Source organism: Streptopelia decaocto (assembly GCF_964273445.1).
Source record: "Streptopelia decaocto genome assembly, chromosome: 7".
In the NCBI taxonomy this organism is placed as follows: domain Eukaryota; kingdom Metazoa; phylum Chordata; class Aves; order Columbiformes; family Columbidae; genus Streptopelia; species Streptopelia decaocto.
The window spans coordinates 47,195,491-47,216,421 of NC_138661.1; the positions used below are offsets into that span (position 1 = coordinate 47,195,491).

The window sequence follows — 20,931 nt, forward strand, 5'->3', positions numbered from 1 at the left end:
AGCTTTGTGAGAATGTAATTTTAGTGGTTTCCATTTCTGTTCATGATTTATACAGCAGTCTGTTCTATCAGTTAAACCATCACACAGGAGACATGAAATGGAAAATTCTAAGTTCTTGATCATTATTATATATCCAGAAGTTTTTCAGTAATAGTGATACACTGTGCAAAATCACAGGGCTCAAGAGCCATGACACAGGCAGTTCCTTTGCACTCTTACATGAAATAACATTGTACTAAAAGACATAAGAAACCAGCTGCCTGGACACCTACTTGACCCAAACTCTGTGTTTTTTGTAGCATTATGTACAATTTAGAAGGGGAGAGAAATATAAAAGTAAATATATGTGAGAATATGAAATCTGTTTGTCTACCAATAATCATAGAGTTTCTGCATATTTTAAACACTTGTTGAAAATAACAGACCCTCCATATTTTATTTTTGGAGCCCTTAAAAAGAGGTAGATTTTTAGCTAGTTGCAGATCTGGCTTCACTCCAAAATGAGGGAAGAATCCTGTAGCAAAAAAGGGTAGTGAATTGACATGTTTCATCACCCACTTCTGCAGGATAACCACAGAAATATCCTTCCCAGGGGATCTTCTGAGATTAAGATTTCTCCCGTGTCTCCAACTTACTTTCACCCCCCTCCCCCCTTTTCTTATAACCCCTATGCCTCAGCCATGTGGGATATAATTCCCTTTGTTATCCCTGCTGTCTTTTGGAATCATGACTCCCAACAGCCCCTATGGTTTGCTGCAGGCTTTTATTTGGAGAGAAAGAAGATAAAGAAAGAAGGAGTAGGGACATTTCACATACAGCCCAGTTATTTATGCGGAATCCTGTCCACAAGGGGATATCTGTCAGCACCTTTTGCCGTGTCAGCAGAATCACTGACAGACAGTCTAAGAGAGAGTGAGAAAAAACAAGGGCAATGTCCTGGTTTTGTTAAAAACAAGTTTTTCTTTCAGTGAATTTTGCCTATCAGGTAAAGCCTTCATATTAACTACATTTTCCTGGAGAACCAGACACACATTTTGGTAAACCTAGCAATGGAATGCAAACTTATTGATAAGCACGAATGGACATCTCGCGAGAGGGGCAACGAGAAACAGGTGACCAAGAAAATGACCAACTGTGTATAACATTCCATTCACGTGAATACTTCATATAAAAGTGGGAGATCACAAGGATCTCGTCCCTTTTGCCTTTGCTTTTTCCCTTCTGCTTATGGCCAACATTAGGAGAGGACCTTGCTAGTCATCCCTGCGAACGGAGGCCTAGTGAGAGACTGAATCCAGCTCCGGTTGGCTGCAGAGTCTAATCCAGGACTTTGGTTGCCGGCTCTGCAGTTGCTGAGACTTTCAAGATTGGTTTTGTATATTTTGTATTATTTTCTCTATTCTTATTAGTAGCATTAGTAAAACATTGTTAATTTTTCCAACTCTCTTCTCTCTGTCCTTCTTTCCCTCCTGATCGCCTGTCCTGAGTGGGAAGGGGGGAGAGGGAGGGGCAAAACGGGGGAAGTGGGGGGGGAGAGGGGGTTAACAATACATCTGCCAGGGTTTTATTGTCATCCCGCAATCTTAACTCTCGACAGGCAATAAAACCAAGAAATTTCATTCATAAAATTTCCTTTTTATGTGGATGTTGCTTTATAGGATATTTCAATCTCTTCACAATCAATCTGAGAACTATTCAAAATAATAAAGGGATATGGCTCAATTTCTGGCTATAAGATAAATGCCAGGAAAGAAAAGTTATGAAGCTAAGTGGAAGGAATACAGACAGTATTACTACTCTGGATATATTTGAACAGAAACAAAAGGGACCAAGATATGTATTTATCTCTCAAAGATTTTAGGGCAATTGAAAGGATTAATCAAGTAGTAAAATATTTACCTGAAACAGTTTTCCTTTTTCTTAGCAGACAAAATAGAGATAATTGAAATAAAATTCATTAAATAAAGTTTTCTTCCAGTATTTTTCACTATCGTCCCTCAAGAAACAGAAAGATCTGGTGATTATCTACATCTCAAAACTCAAATGAGCCACAAATTGTAGGATAAATACTATGCAGGCCCAGTGTGCAATGATTCCATTGTGGATGCTGATTCAGGTTATAATGGATATAGTTAAACAGAATGAGATCAAAACTTTACACATCAGAAAACTAACAAAATAAATAAAGCTATATCATTTATTGGTCAATTAAATTAGGAAAAATCACAGTACATTTACTGAGTAGAAGATAAAAGAAACTAATACTTTTGCTCATTGTTAACCTCACCTATAGAGTGATGTTATAGAATGACAACTAATTTCACAAAACGTGTAAGAAGACACCAAATACATGCAAGTATATAACCAAACCCAGAGGCTGTTCCAAAATTTACCAAGTAGAAATGACCAGTTCTCTTTAAATTGCACCTGTTAAGTTCTGTCTTATTTCAGGCATGCAGATACTGATCTCATACATGGTTTAGTTCATTTGTACACCCCTGTAGCCTTGTCATAAGAGTAGCTACTTGATCTGGATGGCTCTCTGCCCCCTTAGCGCACCATAGAGATCATCCAGTACTGCGTACCAAGGGAGAGCAAGGGAAACAGTCTATCCCCTGAGGATTAATATAATGTTCTTGTATATTTGTAAGCCACTAGAAAAACGGAAAGACAGGCAAACAAAATAGGATGGGGTCCCTTCAGCAAACCCTGCCTGAGCGGTCTCAGGAGGGTTTGCGCTCCTCAGGAGGACAAAGTGGTTCCACCACAGTAATTTGATGCAAGACACTAGAAGCATCATGCTGCAGAGTGAGTCCCCATTCCTCCTTTTTAGTCATTCCCCCTGCTTCAAGTTTCCTCCTTTCTTCTCCTTTTGCCCTGTCTACAGCCCAATGTTAAGTTTATGGTGTTCTTCACAAGCCGAGCCTGGCCCCAGCTGGACTACAACCACTGCCCCTTGAGACAGGAGCACGGCCGCTCTAGAGAAGTTTCCGAGCAGCCATGATTCATGGATGCACGGCTCACCACTTCACTTCCCATGGCCATGGCTGCCCATGTGGCAGCCGGCATGGCCAGGTGTGTGTGGCTGTGGCCATGCTGCCAGGAGAGCCCAGGCACAGGGTGGCAGTGAGACCTGATCCAGAGCGTGCCCTTGGGCTTCACTGGTAGGCAGGCTCTCCAGCTGGGTAGCAAATCTCTTTTTGGGATAGTCCCTGAGGCAAACCTCAAGAAAAAGCATAGTAAGCATCATAATGCAGTATAGTTAAAATTGATAGGATTCAGTGTGCCAAGTCTGTTTGACAAAATGGCACTAAGAACAGAATACCAACAGACATACATTAATAAAAGATATCTTACAGATTTTCATCCTTTAAAAATAGATAGTTTAATTCACTTAATATCTTTTTCCCAGTGTGAGTCAGGAGTAGATTCCTTGAACTGCCTTCCATATCCTAAATATAAACAATAATAAATGAAAACAGTTTAAAGCCAGTTTAAGAGTGATTCCAAGTAGAAGGTTGCAAACAAGAAATAATGAGGTAAACAGGCTCTAGTTAAAGTTTAAAAGTAGGTATTTTTTAATGCTCTTTTTTTGAGAACTATCAGGCAGCATGGATATCATGAGGTTACTGTAGGGAAAAGAAACGAACCAACAAATCTTTCCACATTGCCAGAAGCAAACAATGCTTAGACTATTGTCAGTACAGTTTCTCCCTCGTGGCTTGAACAACACTTGAAAATTATTATTAGATACAATCAAAACAGCCAGTGTACACAACAAAAGGCAGGAGAAAACACATTGTTAAGAAAAAGCCAGTTAATGAATTTTATGACAAGGAGGCAAAAGGTAGCCTTCAGAGCATATTTAAGAGGAATATGACTTTTTTCTCTAATATGCACACAGACTTTTGAGATACATTAGCTTAGTGACAGCTATGAGTGAAGGATACATGGAATTCTTAACTCGTGTGGGGAGAAAAAAATGTGTAAATGACTTTCACTGAAGGGACTTCCCTGAATCTTGGGCCCAGAAATGGGCTGATTGTAAAATTAAGACCCATTGTTTGACTTTAGCCAAGGTGACTTTTGTTCCGGTTCATTCATGTACAAGCCAGTTTAGCAGCAAAGACAAAGCAGAAGACATGGCATTTTTCACGTGTTTTTCTTAGTTTTCAGTTATGCCTACATACAGATAAAAAGCTTTTTACTATGTGGTTTCAAAATAAATGCATGCTACAGACACATGGCTTGAAAGGTTAAAAAAGGAGCTAGAATATCTTGTTTCATCATATTAACCAATAAACTATTTAAGGAAATTATGAATGAGCTCGTTAAAACTGAGACCACACATATTTTTAGTCACTGAGAAGTAAATAATTGCAATAAATAGTTTCCAAGTTATGTTTTCCTAAAAAATACAATTTCCACTCTATAATGCAGTTCTTCTATTCCACATACAACACCTACTCTTCTGCTAGTAATACAGAAAAATAGTTCCTGTTGTCAGCAGTTCTATTTACCGTCAGTTAAAATCAGGATTAAAATAGGAAATATTTCCGTTTCTTAGTGTCCTTTTTTTTTTTAATTACACATACAAAACTATATTTTCCTGAAACATAGATAATCACTGTATTAGTGATTAGTAAGATTTAATACTTCTACTTTCTCATATTCAAGTTAACAGTGTATTAATATTATCACAGTCATTGTGATAGTCTTTTCCATAATTTTTTTTTTGAGAACATTATCTGCCAAGAGAAGCTGTATCTGAATGGTTAAGACTTCACTCTAAATAGCAACTGTGGAAATACAACTATAAGCAAAGACAAAATACCATGGGAGGAAATCTTGATTTCTGATGGACATCCTCTGGTTACAGTTTTATGATTTCTGCTCCAAATTGCAAATGGAGATAAGTCAGTCAAACAAAGTTATATTTGTCCTTGCCCCTAAAGTTCGGATATATTTTTATATATTTGATTTATTTTATATTAATATGACCTGCAAAGACTTTCAGAACAAGATATTATGTGGTTCACTGTAGCAGGCAGCATCTGTTCTGTCTCACAGAATGGCAGCTATCTCTGCAGACTGCCAAGTCATATAAATTTAATGGTGCAGTCTACAGAAAACAGGATCCTAATGGTTATGTATCTATAGATGGATACTCCTGGTGCTAGAAAGGCTCAATCAATACCCTAGTTGGACTTTCTACATATTGAGGGGCTTTTAAGTTTCACACTGCACCACACAATGCAGGAGTAAATAAATAGCTAGTCATCTATATCACCTATGGCAATTTGTAATAAGTTTCAGAAACCACACTGGCAGAGCCTGCAGGGCATACAGGGAGGGATTGCCACAGCTTCACAGTATCACAGTATCACAGTATGTTTGGGATTGGAAGGGACCTCAGAAGATCATCTAGTCCAATCCCCCTGCTGGAGCAGGAACACCTAGGTGAGGTCGCACAGGAACATGTCCAGGCGGGTTTTGAATGTCTCCAGAGAAGGAGACTCCACCACTTCCCTGGGCAGCCTGTTCCAGTGCTCTGTCACCCTTACTGAGAAGAAGTTTCTTCTCAAATTTAAGTGGAACCTCTTGTGTTCCAGCTTGATCCCATTACCCCTTGTCCTATCATTGTTTGCCACCGAGAAGAGCCTGGCTCCATCCCCATGGCACTCACCCTTTATATATTTATAAACATTAATAAGGTCCCCCCTTAGTCTCCTCTTCTCCAAACTAAAAAGACCCAGCTCCCTCAGCCTTTCTTCATAAGGGAGGTGCTTCACTCCCTTAATCATCTTGGTTGCCCTACGCTGGACCCTCTCCAGCAGTTCCCTGTCCTTCTTGAACTGAGGGGCCCAGAACTGGACACAATATTCCAGGTGTGGTCTCACCAGGGTGGAGTAGAGGGGAAGGAGGACCTCTCTCGATGTACTAACCACCCCCCTTGTAATACACCCCAGGATGCCATTGGCCTTCCTGGCCACAAGGGCACAGTGCTGGCTCATGGTCATCCTGTTGTCCACCAGGACCCCCAGGTCCCTTTCCCCTACACTGCTCTCTAATATGTAATCTCCCAACCTATACTGGAACCTGGGGTTGTTCCTGCCCAGGTGCAGGACTCTACACTTGCCCTTGTTAAATTTCATTAGGTTATTCCCCACCCAACTCTCCAGCCTGTCCAGGTCCTGCTGGATGGCAGCACAGCCCTCCGGCGTGTCAGCCACTCCTCCCAGCTTGGTGTCATCAGCAAACTTGCTGATAGTACACTCAATTCCCTCGTCCAAATCGTTAATGAATATATTGAATAATATTGGCCCCAGCACTGACCCCTGAGGCACTCCACTAGATACTGGCCTCCAACTAGACTCCGCACCATTGACTACCACTCTCTGGCTTCTCTCCCTAAGCCAGTTTGCAACCCACCTCACTACTCTATTGTCTAGACCACACCTCCTCAACTTAGCTGTGAGGATGCTGTGGGAGACTGTGTCAAAGGCTTTACTGAAGTCAAGGTAGACCACATCTACCGCTCTGCCATCATCCATCCACCTTGTTACATTCTCATAAAAGGCTATGAGGTTGGTCAAGCATGACCTACCCTTGGTAAAGCCATGCTGACTGCCCCTAATAACCCTCTTATCCTTGATATGCCTTGAGATGGCACCAAGGACAAGCTGTTCCATTACTTTCCCAGGGACAGAGGTGAGGCTGACCGGTCTATAATTACCCGGGTACTCCTTCTTGCCCTTTTTGAAGACTGGAGTGACATTTGCTTTCCTCCAATCCTCGGGCACCTCTCCGGTTTCCCAAGACTTGGCAAAGATGATGGAGAGCGGTCCAGCAATGACTTCAGCCAGCTCCCTCAGCACCCGCGGATGCATCCCATCTGGACCCATGGATTTATGAATGTCCAGACTATTTAATTGCTCCCTAACCCAGTCCTCATCAACTAAAGCAAACTCCTCCATTGACCTGGCTTCATCCGGGGTCTCAGGGGTACAGGGCTCCCCAGGGCAGCCTCCGGCAGAGTAGACAGAGACAAAGAAGGCATTCAGTAATTCTGCCTTCTCTGTATCTTCTGCCACCAGGGCACCCACCCCATTCATCAGTGGGCCTACATTGCCTCTGGTATTAGTTTTATCTGCTATGTATTTGAAAAAGTTCTTTTTGCTGTCCTTGACCCCTCTCGCCAGCTGTAATTCTAAGGAGGCCTTGGCTATCCTAGCTGCCTTCCTACATCCTCTAACAGCAGCCTTATATTCCTCCCAAGTGGCCAGCCCCTGCTTCCATGACCTGTAAACTCTCCTCTTCTGCTTGAGCATACCCAACAGATCCCTATTCAACCACGCAGCCCTCCTGGCTCCCTTCCTTGACTTCCTACGTGTGGGGATGCTCTGATCCTGAGCATGGAAGAAGCAGTCTCTGAATGCCACCCAGCTATCTTGGGCCCCTTTTCCTTCAAGCAGTCTTGCCCATGGGATTTACCCCAGCAATTGCTTGAAAAGGCCAAAGTTAGCCCTGCTGAAGTCCAGGGTTGCAATTCTACTTGCTATTCTGTTCCTGCCACACGAGATGCTGAACTCCACCATCTCGTGGTCACTGCAACCCAGGCAGCCCTCAACCTTTACTGCTTCGACCAGACCCTCCTTGTTAGTGAGGATGAGATCCAGCAGTGCACCTCTCCTAGTCGGCTCCTCCACCATCTGCATGAGGACAGAAGAAAAGCATCAACCAGAATGGATGCTTCTCTCTAAACCTGTTGCTTCAAGCTCTACTTTCTTTCATATGTCTGCTGATTTCACATTAAAGTCCATGTGTTGTGGGCCTGCAATTGTAAAAAGTGACTGAAATACAGACTGACTTCTGCAGCCTAACAAGCTGTAGTGGTTACAGACAGCAGTACTGGGGGAAAACCAGAGTCAGACACTATAGGAAGAGAGAATAAGATGGCAGGTCTACATTTCTGATGCTGGGGTTTTTTGAGATTCTAATGGCTTTCATTAAGCCTAACCTTACTGGTGTCTGTAAAGGCTGAAATTAACATGTGCCAATCATAGTAAAGAGTAAAGATGAGTGGTGTCAACACAGAAGACTTCAGGGAAAATGCCTGACTTGAAGGTCAAGAGCTATACAGTGTAAATTCTGGTGTTATCACAGAAGATACTTCAGGTTTAGAGTGTAACCAAGAAATCTAGAGTCTTTTGAAGCTGACTTCAGAATGGACCACAGATACACATTCAAAAAATTTGCAGCCATGGTTTTATGTGTGTGCCTGAGAGTATAAGCAGATCTTTCCCAAAGATCTCAACGTGCTGCAATTCATTAGAAATGCACAGCCTTCAAGACACTGAGTTGTCTTACCCTTTCTACTAACCTGTATTGTAGAAATACGACTTAGCAGAATGAGACATGGGTATTTGCTTTAAAATGTAGTAGAAGCGTGCTTTGAAATGCTGTACTTGATGTGTGACATCCTGGAACAGACTTAAGATTTACTAAACTCAGCCTCCAGTGCTCAGTTTTCATTGTGAGGCATAACTGGTGCACTCTGAATTATATGACTGTCCCTACCAGAGACAAGTATCTGTGTATTTGAACTCAGAGATGAGCTATTAATTTATAGAGGTCCCTATATTAAATACATATGCTATATACAGTTTTCTGACACTAACAATGCCTTTTTCTTCTTATGTTGCATTCATTTCCCTTTTTCATTAAACTTGCTTTCCAGATAGTTGGTCAAACTAATGTATTTGCACTTGGCTCATGCATTAATTTCTGCAAACTATATGACATTTTGCATACTGCACACCTTGTCATAAATTAGTACTTACCTCATAGTATGTACCACTGTATTTCTAAATACTCTAAATAAAGATAAAGCAGTGCATCAGCTACTGGTGACTCACAAAATAACATTGACAGAAGGAAGCCATTCACAAATAGGGAAATAATGAAGATTTATTTTCAATCTAATGGGCATTAGGGAAAATATTTTAAAGTTCAGAAAGTAGCTTGAATTTTAATATATAAGTTTACTAACACAACTAGAGCTGGCCATGAATTCTAAGACGGATAAGCAAATGTCACCGCGCTACAGGAAAAGAAGTCACAACCTTCTCTATCTTCTTCCTTCCTTTGTTCACTTTTATTAACTCAAGAACAAGAGGTTTCTTTAGCTCTTGAAGTATTCTTATTTATTTCTCTTTGCTGAAGTTCAGTTCTGTAGCGATATAGTGAAAAACTAACTAGCTGGGGGGTCACACAGTCTCTGTCATTCCTTACAGTTGGTTGCTGCAATATGAAACAAAATGAGCAGCTCTTAGTATATGCAGTGAGAAAGGTTACATAGACTTCCTCAGGTCCTCGGATAAGAGACACAGTGCAACACTCCCAGGATACAAATTACCCCAACATCACTGATCATCTCTGCAGGGTTGTGGGAAATCACTGTTTGTCTTCATCAGGAAAATAAATTTTCTAGAATCACATTGTGTTCCAATGGGAAAAATAAATAAATCAATAAAAGCCATTTTCCTATCACTCTGACTAATTTGACACACTTTCATCATCAAGCAAACGTAAAATTATATTCATCCAGATAGTCTTTTGTCTAGGCACACAGTGCTAAAAGGCAAGAGTAGCAAGCAAAGATGTAAAGCCTTCAGGACATCAACAAAAACCTTTTCTTCTCATCATATTTGCAATACGATCTGAAATATTATCAATGTTCAAATTTCTACTCTCCTGTCTGACGTCCTGTGTGTTACACTTACACCACTGAAGTTTGCTGTTACTCTTTCCCATTTATTTGAATTCCTGTTGCTGAATGAACATAGCTCTTGCAGAAATCTGCAGTTGCGAGCCCAGAGGTACTGAGGTGGTTCCAAAGCAAATTATAAATATTTGTTAGGAGTGGTGCTCAATGCTTTAATTGTGGACTTCTAGTAACAGGAAAAGTAACATAACAGTAACAAAAATCCACTCAGTGCATCAGGTAGTAAAAGCTCTGCAATTTCACGTTTAAATTGGGTGATATTCACATCCATGGTATATGTTCACTTTTTTTCCTTTTTTTTTTTTTTTTTAATAACACCAGGAATACATCCACATGCAACACAAGTGTATTTAGACAGATGTAGCACGTAATGATACCAGTAAGCTTAACATTTGTGCAGTGAAAGTTCAGTTCAAAAAAAGTGTGAGCGAGTCCTTCCTGAGGGTAGAAGACTTGCTGCGAAGTTGGAGAATGCTACTTATATGATCTGACTTCCTGGATGTCTGTTCTATGTTTTCCTACATTCTCTCTGATATATTGATCCGACATACTGCCTAGGTGTGGGATAAATTTCGCATGCCCTTGCTTCTTATCAGTACTGATGCTCTGGGTTTTCTTATGCTTGCTTTCCTGAAGGAATGGCTGTCCTCGGGAATGATCTATTTCCTCCTTTTTTTTATTTCAACTCTGGGATAAAATCAAAACCTTGTTTTATTCTGTGGGTTCTCCCATATAAATTTATTTTTATCTCAGAAGTCAATTACATCAGTTAATAACAAAGAATCTGTTAACATCATGTGATGTACGTGTGGGGCAATATATAAATGTCAAATCTTCCTGCTGCAGGCCACAAGGGAAATGCTACTTATGGAATATGTTTTAGGAACTGAAAAGGCCAGAGTATTTCTAGGCTGGAGTTTACTAGCAACTGAAGTGCCCCTACCCCTGAAAATCAGGCAACACATCAGCTCAAATCAGAGTTGTGACTCAAATACATATGCCTTCAGGGTTAACATTTAAAGAAAACAAAAACTTACACAATAGACTTTTCTTTTCCTGTGTCTTTCAAATGTCTAGAACAGCAAAAATCTATTGCAAAGACACCAAAAAGCCATTAATTACACTAAATGAACAGATACATGCTTTTATCATATCATGTGGGGGAAAAAAAAAAAAAAGACATCAACTTCTTGTTATTGTCCAAGATGTTACTTGCTAAGAAAGCCTACATTTTAAAGGGCCAGGATAGAAGATTGGGACTTGAAGCTGCGCTGAATTTCTGTTACATTGATAACATAAAAGTCCCCTTCCCACTCTTCTTACTGGAAGTCCAGTGAGTCTGGCAAATCCCCCCTCATGTGAATTCCCTTTCACTTTATATTACTGAATTTCATCTAACTCATGTTGCTTCTATTCTCAAGAGAAATCATTGCCCCTGAGTGGTGTTCCAGGCCTTTTCTATATTGAAAGCACTTCCCAGAATTGCCACGAGTAATTTTTATTAGCAGACACATCCTTTTTGTATTACAGATATTAACGAAAGAAGAAATGAGATCATGATGCAGTGGGCAAGGAGTATGGCAAGGAGATCAAAACCACTCTATTTATAGCCCACAAACTAAAATGCATTCTTTGTTCTCAGTAGCAACAGCAAGGTTGAACATGAGGGCAAACACATGATTGCTAATGGAACTGAGGATCTCAGAAGTAGAATAACAGCTTCTGGAGAAGAAGCAAACCCCCAGTGATCTCAATAAAGTGCAACAGATACACATCCCAGAACTGCAAGAAACCAAATAGATTGAGCTACAAGCTGAGTAGCAAGGATTTTTAACAAATTTTCAATTTGGCAAATATCATATGACTGTGAGCAGAAGGATAATATCTTTATGGAAGGGGTAAAAATTAATGCACGCTACTGCTGTTCCACTACTCTGACCACAATAAAGCACTTGAACAGATATTCGAAGTAAGGAAAAGGTGGGGAAATGAGGTCTGTATTTTCTTTAATAGGAAATAATTGTCAAGACAGTGTATTAATACGACTGGACAAAACATCTGTCACAGAATAGCATGGAAAATGCTGGAATATATTTTAATCATCTTGCAGAAGCTCTCTTGTACTGCTGCAGATGCCCAGGCCACCCAAATCAAACAGCTTCCACTGAGATGTAATAATGTATAAGAAGGAAGTGACCCAAAGACAATGTAACCTCAAATTGTATTTCCTACAAAACAGATTGCCCGGTAGTAGAGAAGAATAAATATAATCAGGATAGCAGAGCCATTTTGTAGCCTCTGTCACTTCATATGAGGAGGTGTTATCCTATCCACACTTGCCGAAGTGAATGGGGAATCTCACCCTCTGACTCTAAAAGAGCTTATATTACATCTGAAACTTGCCCAATAAATCATTTCTATGTACTTTATAAAAACAGTATTGTTAATTCAGCATCTGTATGTGAAATTCACACTTTTTCTGTGTGCTGTTACAGTGGAAGACAAAATATATGATGCACTATGGATTTTGTTGTTTGTTACCATTAAACCTTGACCAAGTGAAATATTATCTGGGTTTGACAGTAAAGGTACATCAGCTGTGAACTAGAGATGAGCATTAAATATCACAATTTCTGTAACTTTCTAGCCCTCAATCAGCACTCTACAGCATCAGCCTTTAATATCTATAGCTACCGTATAGCTACTGCAGTATCTTGCCCTTGCTGAAATACATCTAGCTGCTCAGTGGAAATAAATCTGCACACCAAGGAGGCCTTGCTAGGCATATCCTGGGGACTTAATGCCTCAACTACAAAAATTACACTCATACTGTCCTTTAAAAATGATTGTCAGAAGATGCTGCAGAAGATCATCATGCTATTAATACAAAGTGCAAAAGCATAATTTTTTAATCCTAATAGATAACAGAGCAAGTGATAAATGTTTGGGGTTTGAGCACTTGTTTGAGAATAGGGAACTGATATTTTACTTATGTGTGAAGGGAAAAAACAAGCAAAAGCCAGCAGGATTTTTTTTTAAGATGTGTAAGTGTTTTGAAATGAATCTTCTTAATGTCATTCATTCTAAACTACATATATTTGGCTTAGCTATTTCTCTGCACTTCACAGATGATAATTTTAGAAAAAGGATTTATCATTTTCTTACTAGTAGTGTTTGAGTTTGTTTCTTGTCAGTTTAAGCTCAGGTTTAAAATAAAAGATACAGGTAAACCAAGTCACTTAGGCATACAGGGTGGTGCATTTCTTTGCCTTGCAGCTGGGTCAAAGGCTCCTAATGAAACTCATCCAGATTGTTAATCTTCAGCAGTGTGGCCTGTAAAGCAAAGAGTGCAGAAAATCACACAAAGTAGTACAATCCCAATGCACTATTGACAGAGGTGTTGGGCACATGGAGATTTGGCAGAGGCTGAATGAAAGAAAAAAACAAAAAAGCACTGGCTGAAGGAGTATGGGAGCTATCCTTGCATTTCTGAGCCAGAGAAGATGGGCAGTTGGAAACAGCTTCACCAGCGACACAGAGTCTGCGCTTATGGTGGGTAACAGGATTGAAAGATTAGTAATTGTGTCAATCTGCTCTGAGGAAACAGTGGTATGGGAGGTAGGACTTCTGGCTCGTGTACAGGGATTGAAGTGGGATCTATACAGTTTCAGCTGAATTACTCAAGAACAACACATTTCAAGAAAATTCATTGCCATGGCCACTTCATTTATCTTGTTAAAAATTACTGAAAGTAACGATTATAACACACAAGTTATCTTACACACCTCATAATGACCATAATGTATTTGTTATATTATGCACCTGGAAAAGAATTGTATGTCACTTATATTTCCTCTCTCAATACATTTCTTAGTCTTGGTCTTGTCTGTTGGATGCAGGGAGAGGCAGGAACTACCAAAATACCAAACACTTGTTTAGCAGTTGTTGGCAAATTTCCATTCTGATCTTTTCCACTACCACTTAAACCATGCCTTCTGTGAGTCAATAAAGAAGACAGGGAATTGTGTGGCTCTTGATCTTCATCCTGGAAATGTACCCACAAAAAGGACTTTAGGCATTGAAAAAAATCCCTGGTATTACTGTATCAATTACTTCAACACATTTTCAGTGGTTTTAGACAGTTCATATTACACAGCTACCTTACTGGCCACATGATCCAAACACTTGTTTAATTCCTAACATTTATTTTTTTGCTAGCCTGATGGGTGTTACTCAACCTATACCAACCAGTTTGAAAGTACTGATTTCACAAGCATGAATCTAAGCAGTTGCTTGAGTGTGGCTTACTTGGAGTCAGAATCACAGAATCACAGAATCGACTGGGTTGGAAAATACCTCAGAGATCATCGAGTCCAACCCTTGGTCCAACTCTAGTCCGTTGACTAGATCATGGCACTAAGTGCCATGTCCAATCTCAGTTTAAAAACCTCCAGGGACGGCGAGTCCACCACCTCCCTGGGCAGCCACTCCAATGCCTGACCACTCTCTCTGTAAAGAATTTCTTTCTAATATCCAGCCTAAATTTCCCCTGGCAGAGTTTAAGCCCATGCCCCCTTGTCCTATTGCTAACTGCCTGGGAGAAGAGACCAATCCCCACCTGGCTATAACTTCCCTTCAGGTAGTTATAGAGAGTGATGAGGTCACCTCTAAGCCTCCTCTTCTCTAGACTAAACAACCCCAGCTCCCTCAGCCTCTCCCCATAGGTCTTATGCTCAAGTCCCTTCACCAGTCATGTTGCTCTTCTCTGGAGCTGCTCCAGCACTTCGATGTCTTTCCTGAACTGAGGGGCCCAGAACTGAACACAATACTCCAGGTGTGGCCTCACCAATGCAGAGTACAGGGGAAGGATCACTTCCCTTGTCCTGCTGACCACACTATTTTTGATACAGGACAGGATACCATTGGCCTTCTTGGCCACCTGGGCACACTGATGGCTCATGTTGAGCTTCCTGTCAATTAGTACCCCCAGGTCCCTTTCTGTCTGACTGCTCTCCAGCCACTCTGCGCCCAGCCTGTAGCGCTGCAGGGGGTTGTTGTGACCAAAGTGCAGCACCCAGCACTTGGCCTTATTGAACTTCATCCATTGGAATCAGCCCATTTTTCCAGTCTATCCAGATCCCTCTGCAGAGCCCTCCTGCCCTCCAGCGAGTCAACACTCCCTCACAACTTGCTGTCATCAGCAAATTTGCTGATGATGGTCTCAATCCCCTCATCTAAATCGTCAATAAAGATGTTAAACAGCACCGACCCCTGGGGAACACCACTAGTGACTGGCCACCAGCTAGATGCAGCCCCATTCACCAGCACTCTCTGGGCCCGGCCCTGCTCCCATGCTTTGGGATTATTTATTTTGTTTTATTTTACATTTTATTTTACATTTATTTTACATTTGTGTCTGACAGAATGAGAAGAAAGGAACAAAGACAGCACAGCATTGCTGGTTAGCTGAAAAAAACTTGCATTTTCTTTCTTGCAACTTTAAGGCGGCATCTTGAGCCCTTACAGTTTGGCTACATACTAGGCTTCTACCACTCAGAGAGTAAGGCAGTGCTGTGGAGGGTAGTAAGTGGACACCTGGTGAGTGCACTGCTCCTGTCTCTAGAGTTGAATCCGGACTCCTAGAGCTAAGGATGATTGGAATAATGCAGCAGTGGCTGATAACACGTCTAGGCCTAAGAAGCTGAAAAAAAAAATGAAAAAAACCTCATTAATTTTGTGTTGGTAAAACTGAAATCAGCTGAGCTGTGACAGAAGCACAGAGAAGGGTTTGTCCGCAGAGGAACAGAGCTCAACAAAGGTAGAGGAAAAAGCAGGGAAAACTGTGGCTTGGGAACTGAAGTGGTGGAGCTGCAACAGCACACAAAAAGCAAGATGAATATGAAAGATAACAGCCCCAGAGACCTGAAGTACTTGGCACTGAGTGTTGTCTTTGTAGCATAAGTCCTCTCCTACTCAGTCTGCCTCTGAAGGGCCCTCCTGTCAGGCTAAACAGAGAAGAAAGCCACAGGTGCATGAACCCTTTGCTGCTCTGCTGCAGTGATCTCCTGAAAGGTTCAGCCAAACCACACCAGCTCCAAGGGGTTTTGTGCTGAGAGCCATCTACAGCCACTGAACACAGAAACATGTCCCCGAAACTTTTCCTGCTAAGTTCTTCTGCAATGCCACTATTTTGTAGACATTAAGAAAAGCTTATATTTCGGTTAGAGTGACTAGATTGTTTGAACAGTAAAGTTTTCTTCTGAGAGGGAGAAACCTTCAGAGTTCCTGATTTCTCTGTGTGTGTGACGGCTAGAGGTTTTTATTATCCTAAGTGCTCCTCTGAGGCAGGTGTATTTGCTTTTATGGAATTATACTAATTAGTCATATATTCTTCCAATACCAGCTACATTATTGCTGCAAAAGTTAAACTGTAGTAGTGCTCAGGATGCATGCAAGTAATACGAGTAGAGAACAGAAAGGGAAAAAACTATTTTTCCTATACCTTACTCTCTATTTTAATAGAAAAAAACAATCAGTGCTACCATGTACAAGCATAATATTTCCTAGGTAAAGCAGCACTCTTGTATCTACCTACTTTTGCTCAGTAAATGAATATTGCCTGGGTAAGAGCCACACAACAGCTGTTCAGCAGTGCTGCAACACTGCCACCATGTGCTCTGTACTGGGATTTGCTTTTACGGTGGCAATACAATTGGTCTCGTTTTCCTGTTATTTTAGACAAATAAGAAAGAAAATAAAAAGAAAATAAAAGGAGGGGAGGGGAGGGGAGGGGAGGGGAGGGGAGGGGAGGAGAGGGGAGGGGAGGGGAGGGGAGGGGAGGGGAGGGGAGGGGAGGGGAGGGGAGGGGAGGGGAGGGGAGGGGAGGGGAGGGGAAGGGAAGGGAGGGGAGGGGAGGGGAAGGGAAGGGAGGCGAGGCGAGGCGAGGCGAGGCGAGGCGAGGAGAGGCGAGGCGAGGCGAGGAGAGGAGAGGAGAGAAATTACTTCCCAACAAAATATTTTTTTATTGTGGACTTAGGTACTTAAGTGCCCAGAGCATTTTGGAGCTTTTACGTGATGCTCAGCAAGCCGTGTATTGTTCTTGTAATCCATTTTCTCCCAAACTGAATCACATATTTTTCTCTCATTCCTTTAATATTTCTTGTTCTAGAGAAAAAGCTTTTTAGTTAGTGGCCTTTCTTCTCTCCGTTTGTTGGCTTCCCCTTAAACCCTGCCCATCATTCATTAGTCTCTTAAGAGAGTCAGCTAGCAGTACACTTAGGCATATCTTACTGGTCTGTTTTTCTCGTGGGGCACAACATGAGTTAGGAATTAATGATCCCAAGTGGAAAATTCAAGAACTGAAATAGATCAGTGCTTTCTTTTCCAAAAATGCTAGTTTTAATGTTTTTGCTGAAACTGCCAAGCAAAATCTTTCCTAGAGTATCCCCATTGGAAATCACATTCCAATTACAGTGGAAATGATTAGACATGCATGATTGCCTTTATGGATCAGTGACATTTTCAATCATCTTTGACACACTCTTCCATCTTTCAGAAGGGTTAGGTCTTGGCGATCTGTGATGCTGATTCCAGCGCTAACAGAGTTCCCAAACCATCTATCTTTGCCTTTCAACAAGATGAGGTTTGTTTTTTTTAAAAAAAAAATCTTAATGAAGAAGGCTAAACATTAAAAATAGAACCTTTAATGCACTCAAAATACAGTAGTGAGAATGCATATTTTATTTTTGCTATTTTTCACTTCAGAGAACTAAAAAGGTACACAAATGTTTAGCATCTGTGATGACAGGAAAGACAAATTCAAATAATATAAAATGAAATTCTTCTGTAATCCCTATTGATGGGAAGGCAGAGGGCTACACAGGACCATTCATGCCACGGATGCAAAGAGCAAATATATGTTTTTACAAGCAGTGTGGAAAACAAATACATTTGCTTTCTCAGATAAATTTACAGACTGCATTTAGTTAGTCAAGCCTGATCATCACAGTCAAAGTCATTGAAGCTACAGTCCCCCAGCTGGCCCAAAAGACTGGCAAAAACCAGGGACAGCAGGTGCTGAGTTAGCTCTCAGTGAGACACAAACAGATTTGAAACCTGTCCTCGAGGAAGTCAATCCTTACTGAATTAAGTGGTGTAAATTGTACCTCTCTACTTAATGCCAGGCAATGTCATGGAGCCATTCTGGTTACTGCCTTTGCCATTCCAGTCAATAAAAATTATTTTTACTGGTACACAAGCTGAACGAGTGCATCTGACAGAGCTCCTTGCATACTGATGTTTTACGGCCCAATTCTGTCACAATTCAAAATGCTAGTTATTAAATTTAAGATTTCTAATTAAATTAAATCTCTAAATAAAGTAGAAAGCACTATCTCAGAACAGAGCAGTCCCGTGGTACAGCACTCAGAGCCAAGATTCTGCACCTCTGAAATGAATTTCTAGCACAGATTTGCCTTCACACTGCTGCAAGAAAGCTTCCTCTCCCATCTCGAGCCTTTCACTAACCATAGTTACTAGCTTCCTTTTATAAACAAATCCCTCACCAGTAGGCTCGTCTCTCTAAGAAATCAGAAAGAACAGGAGTCTGGTTCAGTCCCATGTGGGTACAGACTCTGAAGTTTAGCTCGCATTTATCCAAATCTTTGACCAGAGGAGACATTTCAGACTCTTCACCGAAACTGGCTTTTTGTTTATTCCATTTAGCCTCTCTTCTATATAAAAGGCCTTAATAGCTTTTATGTCACATGCTCTGCAATGAACGGATAATTGCGTCAACCCAGCAAGAGCATGCCTCACTAAGTGAGCAATATCCATTTTCAACAGGGCAAAAATATCAATGAAGGCCCACTTAATTGTTCCATGATACAATTTAGCACTGCTATAGCATGTATTAAATTAATTAAAAGGCTTCCTTCCCATCAAACGTAATCAAGGCAATTTGCTTCCAAACATAATCTAGAAACTATGCAAGAAAAGCTTAGCAATATGAGCTATTTTTTCATGTGGAAAGTTAATTGATTTTCTATGAATTTTCCCCTCTGGGATTCAAATGAAGCTTTACAAAAATTGTTGTTCATTTATGTGTAATTAGTCCACTTGAACTTTTAAGGTTACCTGAAACTAGGCCAGCAAAGTACTTTTTTTTCCCCTTCTTCTAGAAGATTGTATAAATCGTAATTTAAAACAAACAGACACACACACAAAAAACAGAAAACAAAACAAAACAAACAAACAAAAACACTAGCTAGAAGTCACAGAAAACTCCAGAGTGCTTAAACCAATTAACATTTAAACCAGAGAAATTTTACTGTGACGTAATAATCAGTTTCCTCTCCTACTGAATACATCAACAAACACCTTTCTGAATGTTAATAAGATGGGAGTGGTTTGAAGAAACACACATTATTGTGTGATCAGTATTTGGCGCCAAAGTAAAATTATGTCTGGAAAAGGAAGGTTAGGGAAGGTGAACTGAAAGGTAAAACTGAACATTCAGTTAAACCAACAAACCATAATTAGTCTAGGCATTAGCATTCTCCCTTAGCCATTCCTTTGAGGAGGACAGGGTGAATCAGGGTTACATGGAAGAATGTTTTGGAACAGAAAATAGATTTTAAAACCCCATTCTACTCCAAGGAATCTCTTGGTAAGTTGTAGCTCCCTGAACATGTCCCAGAGAACTGGATGCACTATACATAAGCCCAGCTAAAAGAGACAACAGTGAGAGTGTGTGTGTTTGCTATGCTGATTCTGAAACAGCTACAGTGGGATGGGAGTATCGAGAGGAATTAATAGTGATCAAAAGACAGACTATTTTTAAGCTGATTGAACTGAGTTTTGTTCCAAATTATTACAACTCCCTGGGTAGTACAAATGCTTCCCTAAAATATGGGCTTAACTTAGTACACATCTATTCCAACTGACAAGTGGCCAACCAAAGGGTTTCAATGGCCCCTTCGGCTCTCAGTAAGGAGAAGGTTCCCTTTTCCTGTTGAAAAATGTAGGAACACCATACCCTGTTCCCTGCATATTGCATTATATTATATTGATTGCTGTAGAGCGTGGCAGTTAAGACCAATAAAGGAAAGGAGAAAAATGTAAAAGAAGCATGCCCTGCAAATATGAATTTTTCAGTTGTTTTAGATTCTGGAAAACAAAATAACTTCACGTATTCCATAGTATGATCAAATACGATGTCATTTACTCAGGCAAAGAGATTAAGGCAAGATATCATGATTCATGAGCCACAGGTCTACATGCAGACACAGGTTTTCTCAAAGCCCTGATGTGTTTCTGATCCAACATTCCACTTCAAAATTCTCACCTCTAAATTTAGCTACTCTTTTAAGAGCAGGAAAAAATGCCTGCTCTCCTATCTTACTGTGAAATTGTAATGCAACTAGACTGTTCAGAAAAGCAGAATATTTAAATAACACATCATTTCTCATTTTTGCAAATGCTGGCAGTGATGCTTCATTTATGGGTTGCCACAGCCTGTGTATAAGTCAAGAGTTTGTAGAGATGCTCTGGAACTAAAACAGTGAGACTGAACCTGCATCACTAAACAGAACCACCTTTTTTTCCATTATGAAAACTGGAGTCCCAAGATGATAGGCATCTTAACAAGTAAAATTCTTCACACTTCAACCATTCATTCTCACGTACCTCAGTCTTAGAGGGAAGATATTACTCAAAACAAACTCCTGCCTGACGCAGTATTTTGTGCCCACAGCATATTCTCCAATATTTTTTTAAATTGACCTCAGCAAATCAGCTCCACCAACTTCCTTTGTGGTAGTTGCAGAGTCTAGTATATCTGGATTTCAGCAAGTTGTTTTTCTTAAATTTAATATTGCTTAATTTTATTTCGATCTTAATTTCATCAATTCTGTTCAGAGCACTTCAAGTTATGTTTTTTCAGTATCATCTCTGAAGAATGACTTCCATCTGTTTGTTCAGGGGCAGTGAGTGAAAAGTGTCAAAATAATATATATATTTCAAAAATGAAATTTGGGTAAGTGTAGGACTACAAGCAGTACCAAATAAACACTCATTTGATCATTTGTGATCAGAGCATAATCCTGCCAATTAGTATATCCTCTCAGTTGCAAGCACCTTATAAA

The 20,931-nt window shown here is 40.5% G+C and overlaps 1 protein-coding gene across 6 annotated transcripts in view; it reads right to left on the bottom strand.

Moving 5' to 3' along the window:
• Positions 1-8,960: 8,960 nt before the first annotated feature.
• Positions 8,961-20,931, bottom strand: part of IFTAP (intraflagellar transport associated protein) — a 65,998-nt gene continuing 54,027 nt past the window's right edge. For 4 of the 6 annotated variants that reach the window (XM_082058696.1, XM_082058697.1, XM_082058693.1 and 1 more), the window contains 2 exons: positions 12,953-13,120; positions 8,961-9,303 (listed from right to left, as the gene is read on the bottom strand). Coding sequence is in view for 2 of the 6 variants with exons in the window: in XM_082058697.1 (XP_081914823.1) it covers positions 13,079-13,120 (42 nt within the window). In the remaining 4 variants the exon portion in view is untranslated. Of the gene's footprint in view, positions 9,304-12,952; positions 13,121-15,309; positions 15,489-20,931 lie in introns of those variants that run through there. The other 2 variants (XM_082058698.1, XM_082058694.1) reach the window with 2 other exon arrangements.